Source organism: Primulina eburnea, chromosome 5 (assembly GCF_022965805.1).
Source record: "Primulina eburnea isolate SZY01 chromosome 5, ASM2296580v1, whole genome shotgun sequence".
NCBI classification, from domain to species: domain Eukaryota; kingdom Viridiplantae; phylum Streptophyta; class Magnoliopsida; order Lamiales; family Gesneriaceae; genus Primulina; species Primulina eburnea.
The window spans coordinates 24,236,287-24,251,189 of NC_133105.1; the positions used below are offsets into that span (position 1 = coordinate 24,236,287).

The 14,903-nt window shown below is 37.3% G+C and overlaps 1 protein-coding gene across 1 annotated transcript; it reads right to left on the reverse strand.

The window, feature by feature from the left end:
• Positions 1–65: 65 nt before the first annotated feature.
• Positions 66–8,205, reverse strand: LOC140833100 (probable ATP-dependent DNA helicase CHR12). The gene is made up of 12 exons (XM_073197538.1): positions 7,794–8,205; positions 7,105–7,261; positions 6,277–6,341; positions 5,148–5,336; positions 4,811–4,960; positions 3,886–4,281; positions 3,077–3,336; positions 2,785–3,003; positions 2,268–2,475; positions 2,029–2,182; positions 1,335–1,937; positions 66–940 (listed from the first exon to the last, which is right to left on the reverse strand). The coding sequence occupies exons 1-12, from the start codon at positions 7,989–7,991 to the stop codon at positions 288–290; spliced, it is 3,252 nt and encodes a 1,083-aa protein (XP_073053639.1). The 5' UTR covers positions 7,992–8,205; the 3' UTR covers positions 66–287.
• Between the last annotated feature and the right edge of the window lie 6,698 nt (positions 8,206–14,903).

Genomic DNA, 14,903 nt, shown 5'->3' on the forward strand with positions numbered 1-14,903 from the left:
GTGTAATACCGTAAATATTCAATCAGTCATGAGAAATAAGTATATATATAAGAGGTTAAATTACCTTTTAACATTTAAACAAAAACAATTATATAGATGAATAATAATGATGCTAAATTTGGGTATTTTCCGGAGTACTGAAGAATGCTGTTACATACTTTCAGGCTTACACGAAGGGTAAAGTGGTAACTAGATCATTGCTGCATCCACCAATCTAAGTTACCAAATTATTTCTATTGCTACAGATGTATGTTACTACATCTTCTAAGACTGACAATTATTATTAATCACATCAAGCTCGATCTCTTCCTCTTATATGCCGTCCATGTCAATCCATTCAACCCGACTTCCAAACCCTCATCTGCGCTGTTTATATGAGAACTTTCAACTTCATTCCTACTCCTTTGAGATGCCCAACCAAATGTATCTTCACTTCTCGTTTCACTCGCTGTGGAAACTGTCTCACTTTTCAAGTCCGGGGCCCTCTTCTCTTCCACAAGATTATCTCTAGAATTGTATTTGGGTAGTTCATTATTCAAGAACGATGCATTTTCTCGTACCCGTTTTGCAGAATGTATGGTTACATCATCCCCATTCTCCACAGTCTTCATCCACTGTAAATCGGTAACTGTGTCATCACGAATTACCTCCTTTCTCCGCCTCTTACCAGTGACAGCAACTTCATGCATAGATCCTTTTTCCCTGCCATCCTTCATATCAGGCACAGTGTATACCCAATCTGGAACCTCGTGATCTTCCATTAGACGAGATCTGTAATTCTCCTTTTGTCTTCTCTCTTCGTCCATTTTCTCAAACAACCAAAACTCCTCATCTGTACGGGCTGCCAGCCGATTGATTTCTCGTTCGCTTGGCACGTCTGTTCCAAGTGACCTAGAACCTTTGCGCATGATTTCCTCTAACATATCTCTCCTATCTTGGGCTGCATGAACAAGAAAGACCTTGCATCAACACTTGTCGACTAAGACATTAACTCAACAATGTTAACGGCAAATTGTTTGCTATGAAATAGAAATTTCAAAATAGAGGTCGTTTTAGTTATTACCCACCATAAATTTAAAAGTAATAACTGAACAACCGAGTATTGTATTCAAATTGTGGGAAAAAAGTTGAAACCCAGTTATAGATTCACATAAATTGCGAAACAGCAGTCATATCGACGATAAATTTAAAAGTAATAGTATTACTACCACTGAACTACCGAGTATTGGAATCAAATTGTAGAAAATAAGTTGAAACGTTCGTCAAATTGTTGCCTAAACAATTGTGTTTCCATACGAAGGGAACGATCCAAAAGGTTGAGGGAAGTGAAAAACCTGTTGAAGTTGTATTGAACAACCCTGCCTGGATGACCTTTGCATCAATGCCCATTTTCTGCTTGGCTCTCTCTAAGATTACTTCTTCAATCGATCCAACACTGACAAGCACAAAAACTCTCACCTCTTTCTTCTGCCCAATACGATGAGCTCTATCCTCTGCCTGTTGATCCATTTGAGGGTTCCAATCACTGTCAAAAATAATCACCGTGTCTGCAGTCTGTAAATTCAGACCAAGTCCTCCAGCACGAGTGCTTAGAAGAAATATGAAGTAAGGTGAGTCAGGGGCGTTGAATTGTTTCAATAATTTTCCCCGGTCTTCAGTTTTGGTATTGCCATCAAGTCTAAGAAATTGATAACCTTTTAATTCCAGATAATCTCCAAGTATGGTCATGAGCCGTGTCATTTGAGAGAAAAGGAGGACTCTGTGTCCAGCTCTCTGAAGTTTGGGGAGTAAGCGATCAAGAAGCTCAAACTTTCCCGATGCCCGAAAAATCTCATCATTCCGCTGCAAATAATATTCACCCAGAAATAGGTATGGGTGGTTACAACATTTTCGAAGCTGCATTGTCAGGTTCTGCAGACTTTTGGACTTCCCACTTCCTGCAAATTCACATCATAATCAAAATAGGATTAAATATTGCCCTGCTACAAGCATTTGCAGCATTAAGCTATTCAAAAGTGAGTGGCTTACCATTAGCGAGACCAACCCTCCCCATCTCTGTTACTTGCTGATAATAAACTTTTTGCCATGCTGACATGTCACATTTTAGCATAACCTGAATTTTACTAGGAAGGTACTTTTCCACCTCATCTTTCTTCCTTCTCAAAATAAATGGCCTTATGACCTAGATCATTTTGCAAATACAAAGTTGTACTGGTTATCAGAAGGTTTCATATCAAGGAACGACAGATGAAAAAACTAATACTTACATGGTGCAAGCGGCGAATTACTAGCAATTGTTCCTCTTCTGTCAAGCTGACTTCACATTTGTCCGCAAAAGGAGCATTAAACCATTCCTCAAAGTTATTAACTGAATTAAAAATATTAGGAAGGAGAAAATTGAGCAGGGACCACAGTTCCTGCAAACTATTCTGGATAGGAGTGCCAGTCAAAAGAAGTCTCCGCCGAATTCGATATCTGCCAATTCAAAAACAATAAATTAATAACTCATTTTCATCAAGTTTCATTTTTAATACTGATGCCATCACGTCAGCAGATGATAGTAAATAGCTATACAAGCCGATTAGCGATCTAATACCGCTGAGATAATATTAATGTATAACCTGCTAACTACAAGCTAACTAAATATCACTTTAAAAAAGGTAAAAATTCATTCAAGTCATATACAGGAGCTATGTACGCATGAAAATAGAATTTAAAGATTCACAAGAAAATGCAAATCAAGACAAAGATGCCAAAACAATTTAAGTTATTAAAGACCCATACCTTGAAACCAGAGTACGCGAAAGCACACAATCAAAATTTTTTAAACGATGTCCTTCATCAACAATCAGGTAGTACCAGTGTATTTTCTTGAGAAATGCCTTGTCTCTAATGATAAGATCATAATGGGTGATCAAAACATTGAACTTCCCTTCTCCTGAATACTCCTCTCTCATTGCCTTCCTTTCGTCAAGACGGCCATCATAAAGAACAGCAGAAATGCTGAAACACAGAAAGTCCACAAGGGATGAAAAATTTATACAAAACTAAACAATGAAAAGGTTCTGTTGCATACCTAGGAGCCCATGTCGAAAATTCATTCATCCAATTGGGTAGAACAGCTTTTGGGGCCACGATCAAGTGGGGCCCAGTCACATCCTTATTTTCGATAAGATACGCAACCAAAGCAATGGTCTGAATTGTTTTGCCTAGACCCATTTCATCCGCTAAAATTCCATTTAAATTGTTATTGAATAAAGACAGCATCCACTGAAGCCCCTCTAATTGGTAGGGTCTTAACTCTCCACCTTGAAGCATAGTTGGTTGCTCAGTCACCTATGGAAGTTCTCATCAGGTCAAGCCAACAATCGTCATATGATCGAAGTGATAGCCAGAAAAATAATATCTTCAATAGTTGCTTGTAATGCTAGCTGGGGTGTCAATTCAACTTTTCAAACGAATGGGAGAATAAATTTCTATATTTATCTGAATTTAGTTTCTTACAAGAAAGAACAAACTTAAAAAAGAATCAACATCTCTCGGCTGCTCCTTTTAAAAAAAGGTTGGTTCTTCGACAGAAGGAAGTGTACGTTCCTAAAATTATAAGATATTATTTTAACTGTTCATCAAGATGATCCCTAGTGGGTGCAGGAGAGGAGACAGTATCATGAAAAGAATCCATAAAAACCTAGCAGAACTTTTTTGATAGGAAATCATTGTTAACACGTGACTTCAGTATAATTGAACGCTGAAGAGCCAACTACCATTGAACAACATGTGGTGACAACCTTTTAATGGGAAATAATAATGGTACATATTAATATCAAATCTAAAAAAGTCTATATTAAAAAAAAATCTAAAAAGGTCCAGACATAAAATTAATACCTTCTCCTGTATGGAATGAACAACAGAGTTATATTTCCGCTGGCCTTCTAGTAAATCACCCGTCTTTACTTTATCATCAGCTTCATCATCAAACTCGTCATCTTCCTCCGGAACTGATTGTGCTGGTGTATCGTTCTTTAATGCAGATGATTCAGGTATGTCAGTGTCTGAACCCTGCAAGGTTTCCATGCCGTCATGAGCGGCATCTTTCTGACGTTGCACAGCTGCTCCCAAACGAACTAAGAGATCATTAGTTTTTCCTAGGAGCATGGTCAATCTCTCATTCTTGCTCTCTTCCACCATTTTCATGTAAGCTTCTTGATCATCAGCTTTCAGAGCTTGGAATCTCAGTTTTTCAGCCCGTGTAGCTCGTTGTCTTAGTCTTCCATGCCAAGACTGCAAGGATGGAGACAATATACCAAATAATGACCAACAGTATTATTTCTATAATTTATAAGAGGCTCCGGATGAAGGGAGAATAAGGGTATTAAGAAAAGGGATTTCCCAAGGATCTAAAACCTCTCACCTAATACCCGCTACTAATTATTTCAAGTAGCACAGCTCTATAGTATAATAAGCAGATCCACTTAATTTGATAAGGACTCTTTCTTAGACACATTGAGCAATTTGATTACATGACCATCAAAAGGAGACAACCACAAACTAAGAAGAAAATCCCCCATTTCAATTTACATCCCCATCATATCAGTATACATTTCAGGCGAATTTGTAACTGAAGATATTCTTGTCCTTTAAAATTTGAAACTAATGGAAAAGGGAACTCAACAAAAATGGAAAAAAACGACACAAGCTCCAATTATTTTCCATCTTTTTTCAAGATATCCACGCCAAAAAAAAAATACTTCATTGAATACTATTAATTTACAGAAAGTTTCAAAATACATCTTAGAACAAAGTATCGTGCCTGGACACCATCGTTCCTTTGTTTCCGACGTTTTTGGGCAGCCTGCACTTGCAATTGCAACTCACGGGCAGCATTTAGTAAGTCTGAAAAGAATTTCCTTTTCCGAGTCTCTATACGATTCCTTTCTTCTTCCTCGAATCTTGACAACCTCTGCAGCAGATATTATAATATATTTTAGAATCCCATCTAAAGTCCCCCCACACAATTAAATACATCAGCTTTCCGCCACAGAATGCCATTAGTAGAGCTTAGAATCTGTCAGCAGATATACACAGGCAAAGATGTTCATTTACAGAAACTCAAAAACACGTAGGAGTCGCAGAAAAACGCCACTTACCTCAGCATCTCGCTTCTTCTTTAGCGGATCATCGGTTTCTACGGCAAAAGCATCTCCAATACCATATAAAGGACGACGTAATCGCATCATGCCCCAATCAAACAATTGCTTATCAGGATTGGCACAGTGCAAGCGAAGCCAATATTCAGAAATTACTTCTGAGCGAACTTTGTTCTGTAACTCAGCTAACTGATGCGAAGAGTTAATAATAGTCAAACAACTAGAACTAGTACAATCTGAAGCAGCCGTAAACAACATAAAAAAGGTTTTCACAATGACAGATGCGTATGAAAATCTTGATAGAGTTCATTATTTAACAATCATGGTCCAATGATAAACAGCACTAGTTTAAGTGTAAAATCATATTCTTTCCTGCTTTCACTGATATGGCGTGCATTCACTTGGAAATGCTGAACAAAGACGATAGAAATCAATTGGGCTATCTATTTGGTTGCCATTTTGTTTTTCCATTTTGCAACAAATGGAAAGTTTCAACCAAACGCTTACAATTTTTAAATGCTATCACTTGATTTCAACTTCAACTGGAAAATATTTGGTTACCATTTGGTTTTTCCATTTTGCAACAAATGGAAAGTTTCAACCAAACGCTTACAATTTTTAAATGCAATCACTTAATTTCAACTTCAACTGAAAAATAGAAACTGCAACCATTCAGTACATGTTAACAGCACAAGAAGATTTTAATTGAAGTTCATCAACAAAATAGCGCTAGTTTGTGTGTAAAATCATATTCTTTCCTGCTTTTACTGATAGGCGTGCTTTCACTTGGAAATGCGAACAAAGACGATAGAAATCAATTGGGCTATCTATTTGGTTGCCATTTGGTTTTTCCATTTTGCAACAAATGGAAAGTTTCAACCAAACGCTTACAATTTTTAAAATGCAATCGCTTAATTTCAACTTCAACGGAAAAATAGAAATTGCAACCATTCAGTACATGTTAACAGCACGATAAACTTTTAATTGAAGTTTATCAACAAAATATTTATTGATAAATTGGTGTTAGTTAGGACATCAACCAATCATCTTTCTGCCTCCTTTTAACTGTCATGATTTCTTTTAATCAACTTTAAAAAGATATCTCGGTCATTGCACAAATCAACTCTACCTTGAGTCCATAGAGTTCGAGCAAGCACCTTGACTGCAGGTCCTCACCTCTACTTGTGGGCAAATCTGTTGAAAAACAAAGTATAAAATATTTAAAAGACATCATACAATCAGTTATTATCAAAATACTTAACAATACACATCGAGTTCTTGAAATATTATGCTAATTTTGCTTGTGTATAGCACCACTACCTGTGTCAGCACCATAGTATAACTGTAATTCTTATCAGAACTTTGATTCAAAGAAATATTTCAAGACGTTATAGAACAATTACAGAAATACATGTTCCAACTGCCGAGAAATGAAATTGAAGTTTAAAACAGACATCAAATAAGTTTGGGATATGAATATCGTATAGAAGTTCCATTGAGAAATACAATTACTTCATTATAGAATTAAAACTATTAGTAAATTATATACTCTTCAGACAGTTAAGAAGTTTCACGATAAAAGATTGAACGAATAGAAGAGAAGAAACCACAGAATAAATAAAGCAGCACTCCTAAATGACAACGCAAGAAAAAATTTACAAATCAGGGAAATATAAAACACCAGATGATACCAGAGAGTAGAGTTTGGTTGACAAACAGACGTAAAGCTTGAGAAGAAAAGGCAGACGCCAGGCTGAGCAAAGAATGAACCAATCCAATTACAGGGTTAACCAATAACACTTTATTTAGCATCTTATCATGAACATCATACCATGGAAACCGTAAATAGATAGGGAGTTTGAACATCAATTGGAAACCATATAAAATAAGCTAGAAAACTGTAACATAGTTAATTCGTGAATTTATTTCTGTAAAATATTTTAACTCAATGATATACCCTCAAGTTCGGTTAACCGGTGTTGGATTTGACTCTGAAGGCGTCTTTCCTTCAATTCAATCAATCTGGAACCATGTACACAGCTCGATTGTTGCTTTAGCACAGCATCTTCAAAATCCAACATTAAATCTTCATAGCTTGGAACACCACAATTATCCTGGTCATGACCATTAAATGTTAAATTAGTGCATTATAACACAAGGATGTACTGGGAAACGATAAGTGCTCGAAATCGGAATGCCAGTCCAGCACCAAAAACCAAAATGCTAATATAATAAAGATTTCTTGACGCATATTGCAGAGTAAGCATATGAAATTTCGGTCTTCCTCCTTTCCCAAAATCAATTCATTTCACATCAAATTGCATACAATTTCGGCAAACCCAGTTGTTAAATTCTCGAAAAAAAATCAAGAACAAAGAACAAATCCAATATTATAGGAAAAGACTCGCTTTTGGAAAAAAAAAATAATAAACAAAAACTAAAAATTGATAAAGGTATCAATCATTAAGCGTTGCTTCTAATATCTTCAGTAATCAAAGCAAACAGCCAATTCAAACTTAGCCAAAGAAAAAAAAACAAACAGAAGAAAAAATTAAAGAAATTTTCTATAAGGAAAAAATGGACACCGACCACTCACAACAAATATCCGATCGACGAAATAACAACAATAATCATAAAACCACTCACCGTCCGCCTCGATTCCGTAGCCTCCTCCAGTGGGTCACCAAGACCGCATTCGGCAACTGCGGCTATGGAGGAAACGGCGTCGTAGAGTTGCTGCGGCAAGGGCAAATTGCGGGAAAGGAAATTAAGCGCACAGATTAAAGTCTTGGCGCAGTCGAGTTGCGGTTCCGGAGCTCGGGGCTCCGCCACCTGAGCAACCATGGCGGGAAGGAGAGCCAGCGATGCGGCGTCGTCCTGGGTTTAACAAAAATCCAATCTTGAAATCGAAAATAAATTTGAGATAAAATGCAGTGAAATTAAAACCTTTTTTGAATAAAAAAAAATTAGTTAGATTTATTTGATTAATATTACGATGTGATTTTTGGGGGAATTTGGGAGATTAGCCCAACCAAAATAGTTTCTTTATAGACGACTAGGGCTTCCGAGAGAAATTACAGGAAATCCTCCGTACGTTGCATGTATTTACCTGAGTGCCCCGCGGGGATACATATACGGTCAAATGAACATAACTTTTTGAAAAAATATCATATTTTCTTTAGCTACATAAGGGAGTTTGTTCCAAATTTGAAACAAACACTAACCATCGACAAAAAATTATCATATTTTAAAAAGTCAAAATTGAAAAAAGTAAATAAAATTGATGCGTATAGAATTTGAGATGCTTTTATTCTGCCTCCTCGTCAGCCGCAAATCTCCCCACCGTCGACAATCACGACTCTGACGCAACATCATGAAGTACTAGACGAAATTCTCCTCACCGTTGAGTTTCAATCATGACATTCGACACCACGTCACCTTCGCACCATTTTAGTTGCTGAACTTAGGAGTGTTTATCGATCGGTTCGATTTTCGATTTTTTATTTCGACGATATCCGAATCATTTTCTTTCGGTTCGATTTTCTACCAAAACGATTCGGCTAATTCGATTATAATTCAATCATTAAATATCAACTCAAAAAATAAAAAATGGTCTGATTGTCCCAGCGGCCCCCCTCACCATTATGCCTACCGCATGGATAGGTCATTGGATGGCACTCTTCACAGTAAACGAAGAGTCTCTCTTTCTCCTCTTTATAAATAATTTTTTTAATTTAATGAAATTTCGATTTTTTCGTTCAGTTCGGTTTGGATATATATAATTAGAAACCGAACCAAATAAACTTCGAATTTAAAATTTATATCTGAATTATGAAATTTGGCTTTCGATTCGATATTTGGTTTTTTCGGTTTTTCGATTTTTTTCCGAAATTTGAACAACTCTAGCTAAAATGGTAAGATTTAATTATAAAGTTTGGGTTTTAAATGATTCTATGAAACTGTCAACATTCACTAAGGCATTGACAATTGAGCTTTGAACTTTATGTAATTAGAATTCATAATTTCAAGTGTAAGGCCCGAGATTTTGATTACCGTAATCTGAAATGATTTGACGATAATTAGTATGATCTATTGGTAATTGAAATGTGTATATAGACGGAACAGATCAGACCGGGAGAGCCGAAAGAAGATTTGATATGTATGTGCGAGGATGAGCTCTCGCTGGGGCGAAATGTCCAGAGAACCTCGCGCATATGCGCGACATGAATCCGCACATGTGCGTGAGGGTACCCGAGAGTTGGACACTGTAATGCCCGAGATTTAATTACTGTAATCAGACGTGGATTAATTGACAGAATTGAGGTTGTAGCTACCTAAATGAAGGAGCCGAGCGCCAACGTTCAACAAGAACATGTTTCGGGCAGAAGATGCGGCGCCCGGGCGGTAGTTTGTGACCGCCCGAGCGCCAATGCGCAATAGGAAAATGTTGGACAGAAAGTTCGGCGCCCGGGCGGTAGTTTCTGACCGCCCGAGCGCCATTGTATAATGCGAGAGGGAAGAACATCTCGCGCCCGGGCGGTAAGTCTTGACCGCCCGAGCGTCGACCGAGATGCAAGAAAGGGTGACACGTATACTTTACATGCATGAGATATATATATATAAGTTTCCTTCTTCAGAATTTATCAGGAAGAGTCGAGGATTCCCTAAGAAATCCTTACGCCTTTTAGCGTATAGATTTGTGATTTGTGAACGATCCGCCCGTTAGATTTTCAATCCGACTTCAGTATTGTGTTCCTATCGACGCAGGCTACAACTAGACATAAGTTTTGTTACGTTTAGACATGATTTGAAATTATGATACTGCTAGAATCAGATATAATCCATATGTGTTGGTATTACGATATCAGACATTGTATAATCGAAGTCAGATCGAAGAACAGATTGTGTATGTAATTGTTATGATTTTATGAAATGATATGATTGAGATTGTACATATTTGAGATTATGATCTGTTATGGTGAGGATTATGAATTTTACTGATACTGATTATGAATTCTGATATTATATCTGTGATGTGAGATTGACGGGGTTATCGAAACTGTATTGTTATGCCGTCGAAACATCAGTTGATTTAAAGTGATCAGATTCAGTAATAATTTCGATGATATCGTTGATATGAATTAGATTGTACCTTGTTCAGATATGGATCAGATTATATACTGATTTGAGTATTGATCAGAACAGATCTTGAATAAGTTGTATATTGATATTGTGTCTATTCGATATTGTCATGTCAGATTGGATATGGACAGATTTGACTTCGAGACTTCGATTTCGTCAGACCAAGAAGATAAAGGTATAAATAAATGTTGGCTTTCGATTCGATATTTGGTTTTTTCGGTTTTTCGATTTTTTTCCGAAATTTGAACAACTCTAGCTAAAATGGTAAGATTTAATTATAAAGTTGGGATTTTAAATTATTATATGAAACTGTCAACATTCACTAAGGCATTGACAATGGAGCTTTGAACTTTATCTAATTAGAATTCATAATTTCAAGGAAATAAGTTTGTTCTGCCATTAGATTCCCAGGAGAAAGTATTCCAGCTGAACTTTTATACATATTTTTCTGAGTCATCAACAGCAAGAAATTTGGTTTTCATTGACAATTATTTTTGTGTGATTAATTTTAGAGTAGGTGTCTAACATGTCACTTTGTGGTTTGAATTTTATTGAGTCTTATGCAAAACAATATTTATTTTAATAATATTTTATTATTTATTCAATTATGTTATTTACTTTATCCGCATATTGATACCAGCTGCATTATGCATAGATAAATCATTGAATATACTAACGGTTTCATGAGGTCTACCTATCAACGTAAGATCGTAAAATTTATTAGGAAGTGTATCAAATATTCTAAACAGATTCTTAGTCTATTTAGTCACCTCAAATAAGAATAAAAGTCATTTGAGTTTGAGAATAGCATATGTGATGTAGACAGCATGTTCATTAGTAAGGGCGTGAAAATCTCAATTTATGCAGATGAGTGATTATTTGATTATGCACTCAGCAACTATCCCTCGAACTTTCAAAGTAGTTATTATTTATCGAATGAAATAGTTTGTGGTTATGTTTGTACATCATTAATCCTTTGACCCGGAACAACGTACAGGCTCTACGTACTATCATGCACTTTGATCATTTTACCAACTTCATTGATAGTTATCAGGTAGTGAAGTTGGATGTAGTTTCAAAACTTATATGAGTCAATGCATTGTAGTTGAGAATTTACTGTTCGCCTACGGGAAAAAAATATCATATGTGATCTGATGATTTAATAGTGCAAAGAATCTCTGACTAGAGTAAGACATGTGCATTTTAGAAAGTTGTTTTTTCAATTGCATATATCATGTCAAAATTATTACTCAAAGATATATCACAGTCATTTGTAACTTTCTATATATAAATGATTTCATATTCGATCAGGATATATCAGTTGAATAAACTGTACTGTACACTAACCATAACTTAAGGTTCTTGTAGGCACAATCAGTAATACCTAAGGGATCATGGGGCGATGCTACTCGACGCTCTTATAATAATCTGATTGGTGCAATCAGACTTGAGTTCGGCATTCTTGATCAAAGTGTTGATGAAAAGAATTAGACTAATTAGGGTAAGTACGAATAGGAATAAATGTTGTTTTGAATCACATGAAGTTGTGAACCCACGGCTATCTGTATCTCTGAACTATTGAGGGTCACATAATTATTAGATTATGTGTTCCCATTGAGATAGTCAAGTTCATGAAGTTGAATTTGACAACTGTAGTTTGATAGAGATCATACATGAGAGATTTTGAATAATGGAACTACAATATCCTGATTCAAGAAGGATTCCTGATCTGATCTGGAATGAAAGTTTATAAATATTTAATTAAGTGCTATACGAAATGACATTATTTTTACACAAAAAATGCCAAATTTTGCTCACTCCTCTCTTTCTCACAATGTTTTCGGCCACCCGTAATTTTTCGAGGGAATATTTCAGCCCCTCTTCCATAGCGTCGCGGCCTCGAAGCCGCCTGAAGGATGGTTTTGACATCCTTAAAGGTGCTTCAAACACAATATTCTCCATAAGCTGCAATAGCCTGTATTTTAAGAATAAATACATCGATTAATTAAATCGAGTTTGGTTTTCAAACCAAGCGAAAGATACTCGAAATAATCATTCGTTAAGAAAACTGAACAGTTTACAGATTTTAGCTTGCGTTTAAACTGAATAACTGAAATAAAAGAGATCAGTTCGAGCTTGTATCAGTCCAGTTATGAGAAGAACTGAACTGAACTCAGCTGAACTTATCAAATCAGTTTTAAAACAATAGTTAAACAGTTAAAGACACAAGATATGTGTTACGCCTTAAACGCATACAAATCTCGAGGATGAGATTAATGTTTTTAATGCTGTAACATATCCCAAAGTTTTTGTTTTGATGATACCAAAACTTGGATTAAAAATGTACTAATGTTTTATATTGAAGCATGCAGGAAATTAAGAACAGGTTACGTTCGGAAGATCCGACATTCGGTTCGGACGGTCCGAAATTGTGCAATTCAGAAGCAAAGTGGAAGCTGTTCGGAAGCTGCGAGGAGCCAGTTCGGACGGTCCGAAGACGTGATCGGACGTTCCGAACACAAGCAATCAAATCACTTGAATGCGGAGACAAATTGATCTGACTGATTGATTGAGTAAGATTTCGGACGCTACGAATGACATTTCGGACGCTACGAAGTGTTGAAGATTTCAAATCTCCGGAAACGCGGGAATGTTCGGACGGTACGAACTGGAGTTCGGACCTTCCGAAGCTGTGCATAGACGTTCTGAAAGAACTGTTCGGAAGCAACGAAGTTTGATCGGTTCCTCCGAAGCATATGTTCGGACCCTACGAAGTCAAGAACGGACGATCCGAAGTCATCCCAAAATTACGGAAATTGATTTCAATCACATCGGACGTTCCGAAGCATAAACAGAAGATCCGAACCTTGGCGTCCAAGACTAGTATAAATAGGCCTTTGAGGATGCATTTTCAATCATTCCACTCCACTCTCTTGTCTCTTACAAAGCTTTCTACTATCTCTTGTGTGCGTTGATTAAAAGAGTTGTAATATCAAAAGAGTTGTAGAAAAAGAGTGAAAGTAATACTCTCGAGTGGGTTGTAAAGTTCGTGGCTATCCTTGGAGCCCTCAAGGCCAAGTAGACGCATCGAGGCGTGGTTGTAAAAGCTAGCTTGGAGCTCCTAAAGCCAAGTCGATATAGTGATACCTCGATCCTCATCGAGAAGGGGAGACGTAGACGATTCTTCGTCGAACTTCCATAAACATCTCTATCCCTCTTTACTTTACGCATTTACTTTACTACGTATTTATTTTACGCACTTACTTTACGCATTCATTTTATTTGTGATTGTCCCTCAAGTCTTCCGCTTGCAATTTTTGCAAACTCGTTTTAAAAACGCTAAAGGGCCTAAAAGAACCTATTCCCCCCCCCTTTAGGTTCTTCAAGTGGTATCAGAGCAAGGTTTTTCAAAATCTTTTAAATGGCCAATCTAGCAAGCGAGTATGCCCAAGGACAATCCACAAATCGTCCCCCTCTTTTCAATGGTACTAATTACGGATATTGGAAAAATAGAATATCTCTATACATCCAATCCGTCGATTACGACCTTTGGAAAATAACGGTGAAAGGTCCCTATATCCCCATGAAAACGGTGGATAATAAGGAAATTCCTAAGGGAATGGATGACTTCACCAAGGACGATATGAAACTTATCTCTCAAAATGCTAAAGCTATGAATATTCTTCATTGTTCTCTAGATATGAATGAATACAACCGAATCTCGGCTTGCACCTCCGCCAAAGAGATTTGGGACAAATTGTAGATTTGCCACGAGGGAACCAATCAAGTCAAAGAAACGAAGATAGACCTTCTCCAACTCAAGTACGAGACCTTTGAGATGGAACCCAAGGAGGATATCGACACCATGTTCCGGCGGCTCACCCAAATCATCAATGAGCTTGCCCAACTTGGTGAGAACTACCCAACAAAACAAGTGTGGAGGAGAGCCCTTCGAGCATTACCGGCGGAATGGGATGCAAAGCGCACGGCTATCATTGAATCCAACAAGGGAGATGCGGCATCCTACGACCTTGATCAACTTCATGGGACCCTAAAGACCCATGAACTTGAAGTATCTACCCGGAAGGAGACAAAGAAAGATGACGATAAAGTAAAGGCGAAAGGGATCGCCTTGACCAGTCAACTTGAAGATAGCGACGATGAAGAAATGGCACTCCTCACTAGAAAGTTCAAAAGATTCATGCGGAGTTCCAACTTCAACAAGAAAGACAAAAAGTTTGAGAAGGAAGTGACCTGCTACAACTGTCAACAAAAGGGTCACTATGCAAACGAGTGTCCCTCCAAGAAGAAGGCCAGCAAAGACAAGAAAAAGGCCCTTCTAGCCACGTGGAGCGACAGCGACAACGAAGAGGAGTCTACCCTATGCTTCATGGCGAAGGAAGATCATCTGACCGACTCGGATGACGACGAGGTACCCTCTTACGATGAATTACTCTCCGCTTACACTAGTATGTACAATAAGGCTAAGTCACTTAGAAATGAGAATAAGCAACTTAAAACTGAACTAGAAGCTAGGATGCATGACAACACTAAGCTCAAGACAAACCTAAGAGACTTAGAGAAAGCCTTCAACAAGTTCAATGTGAGTAGCGG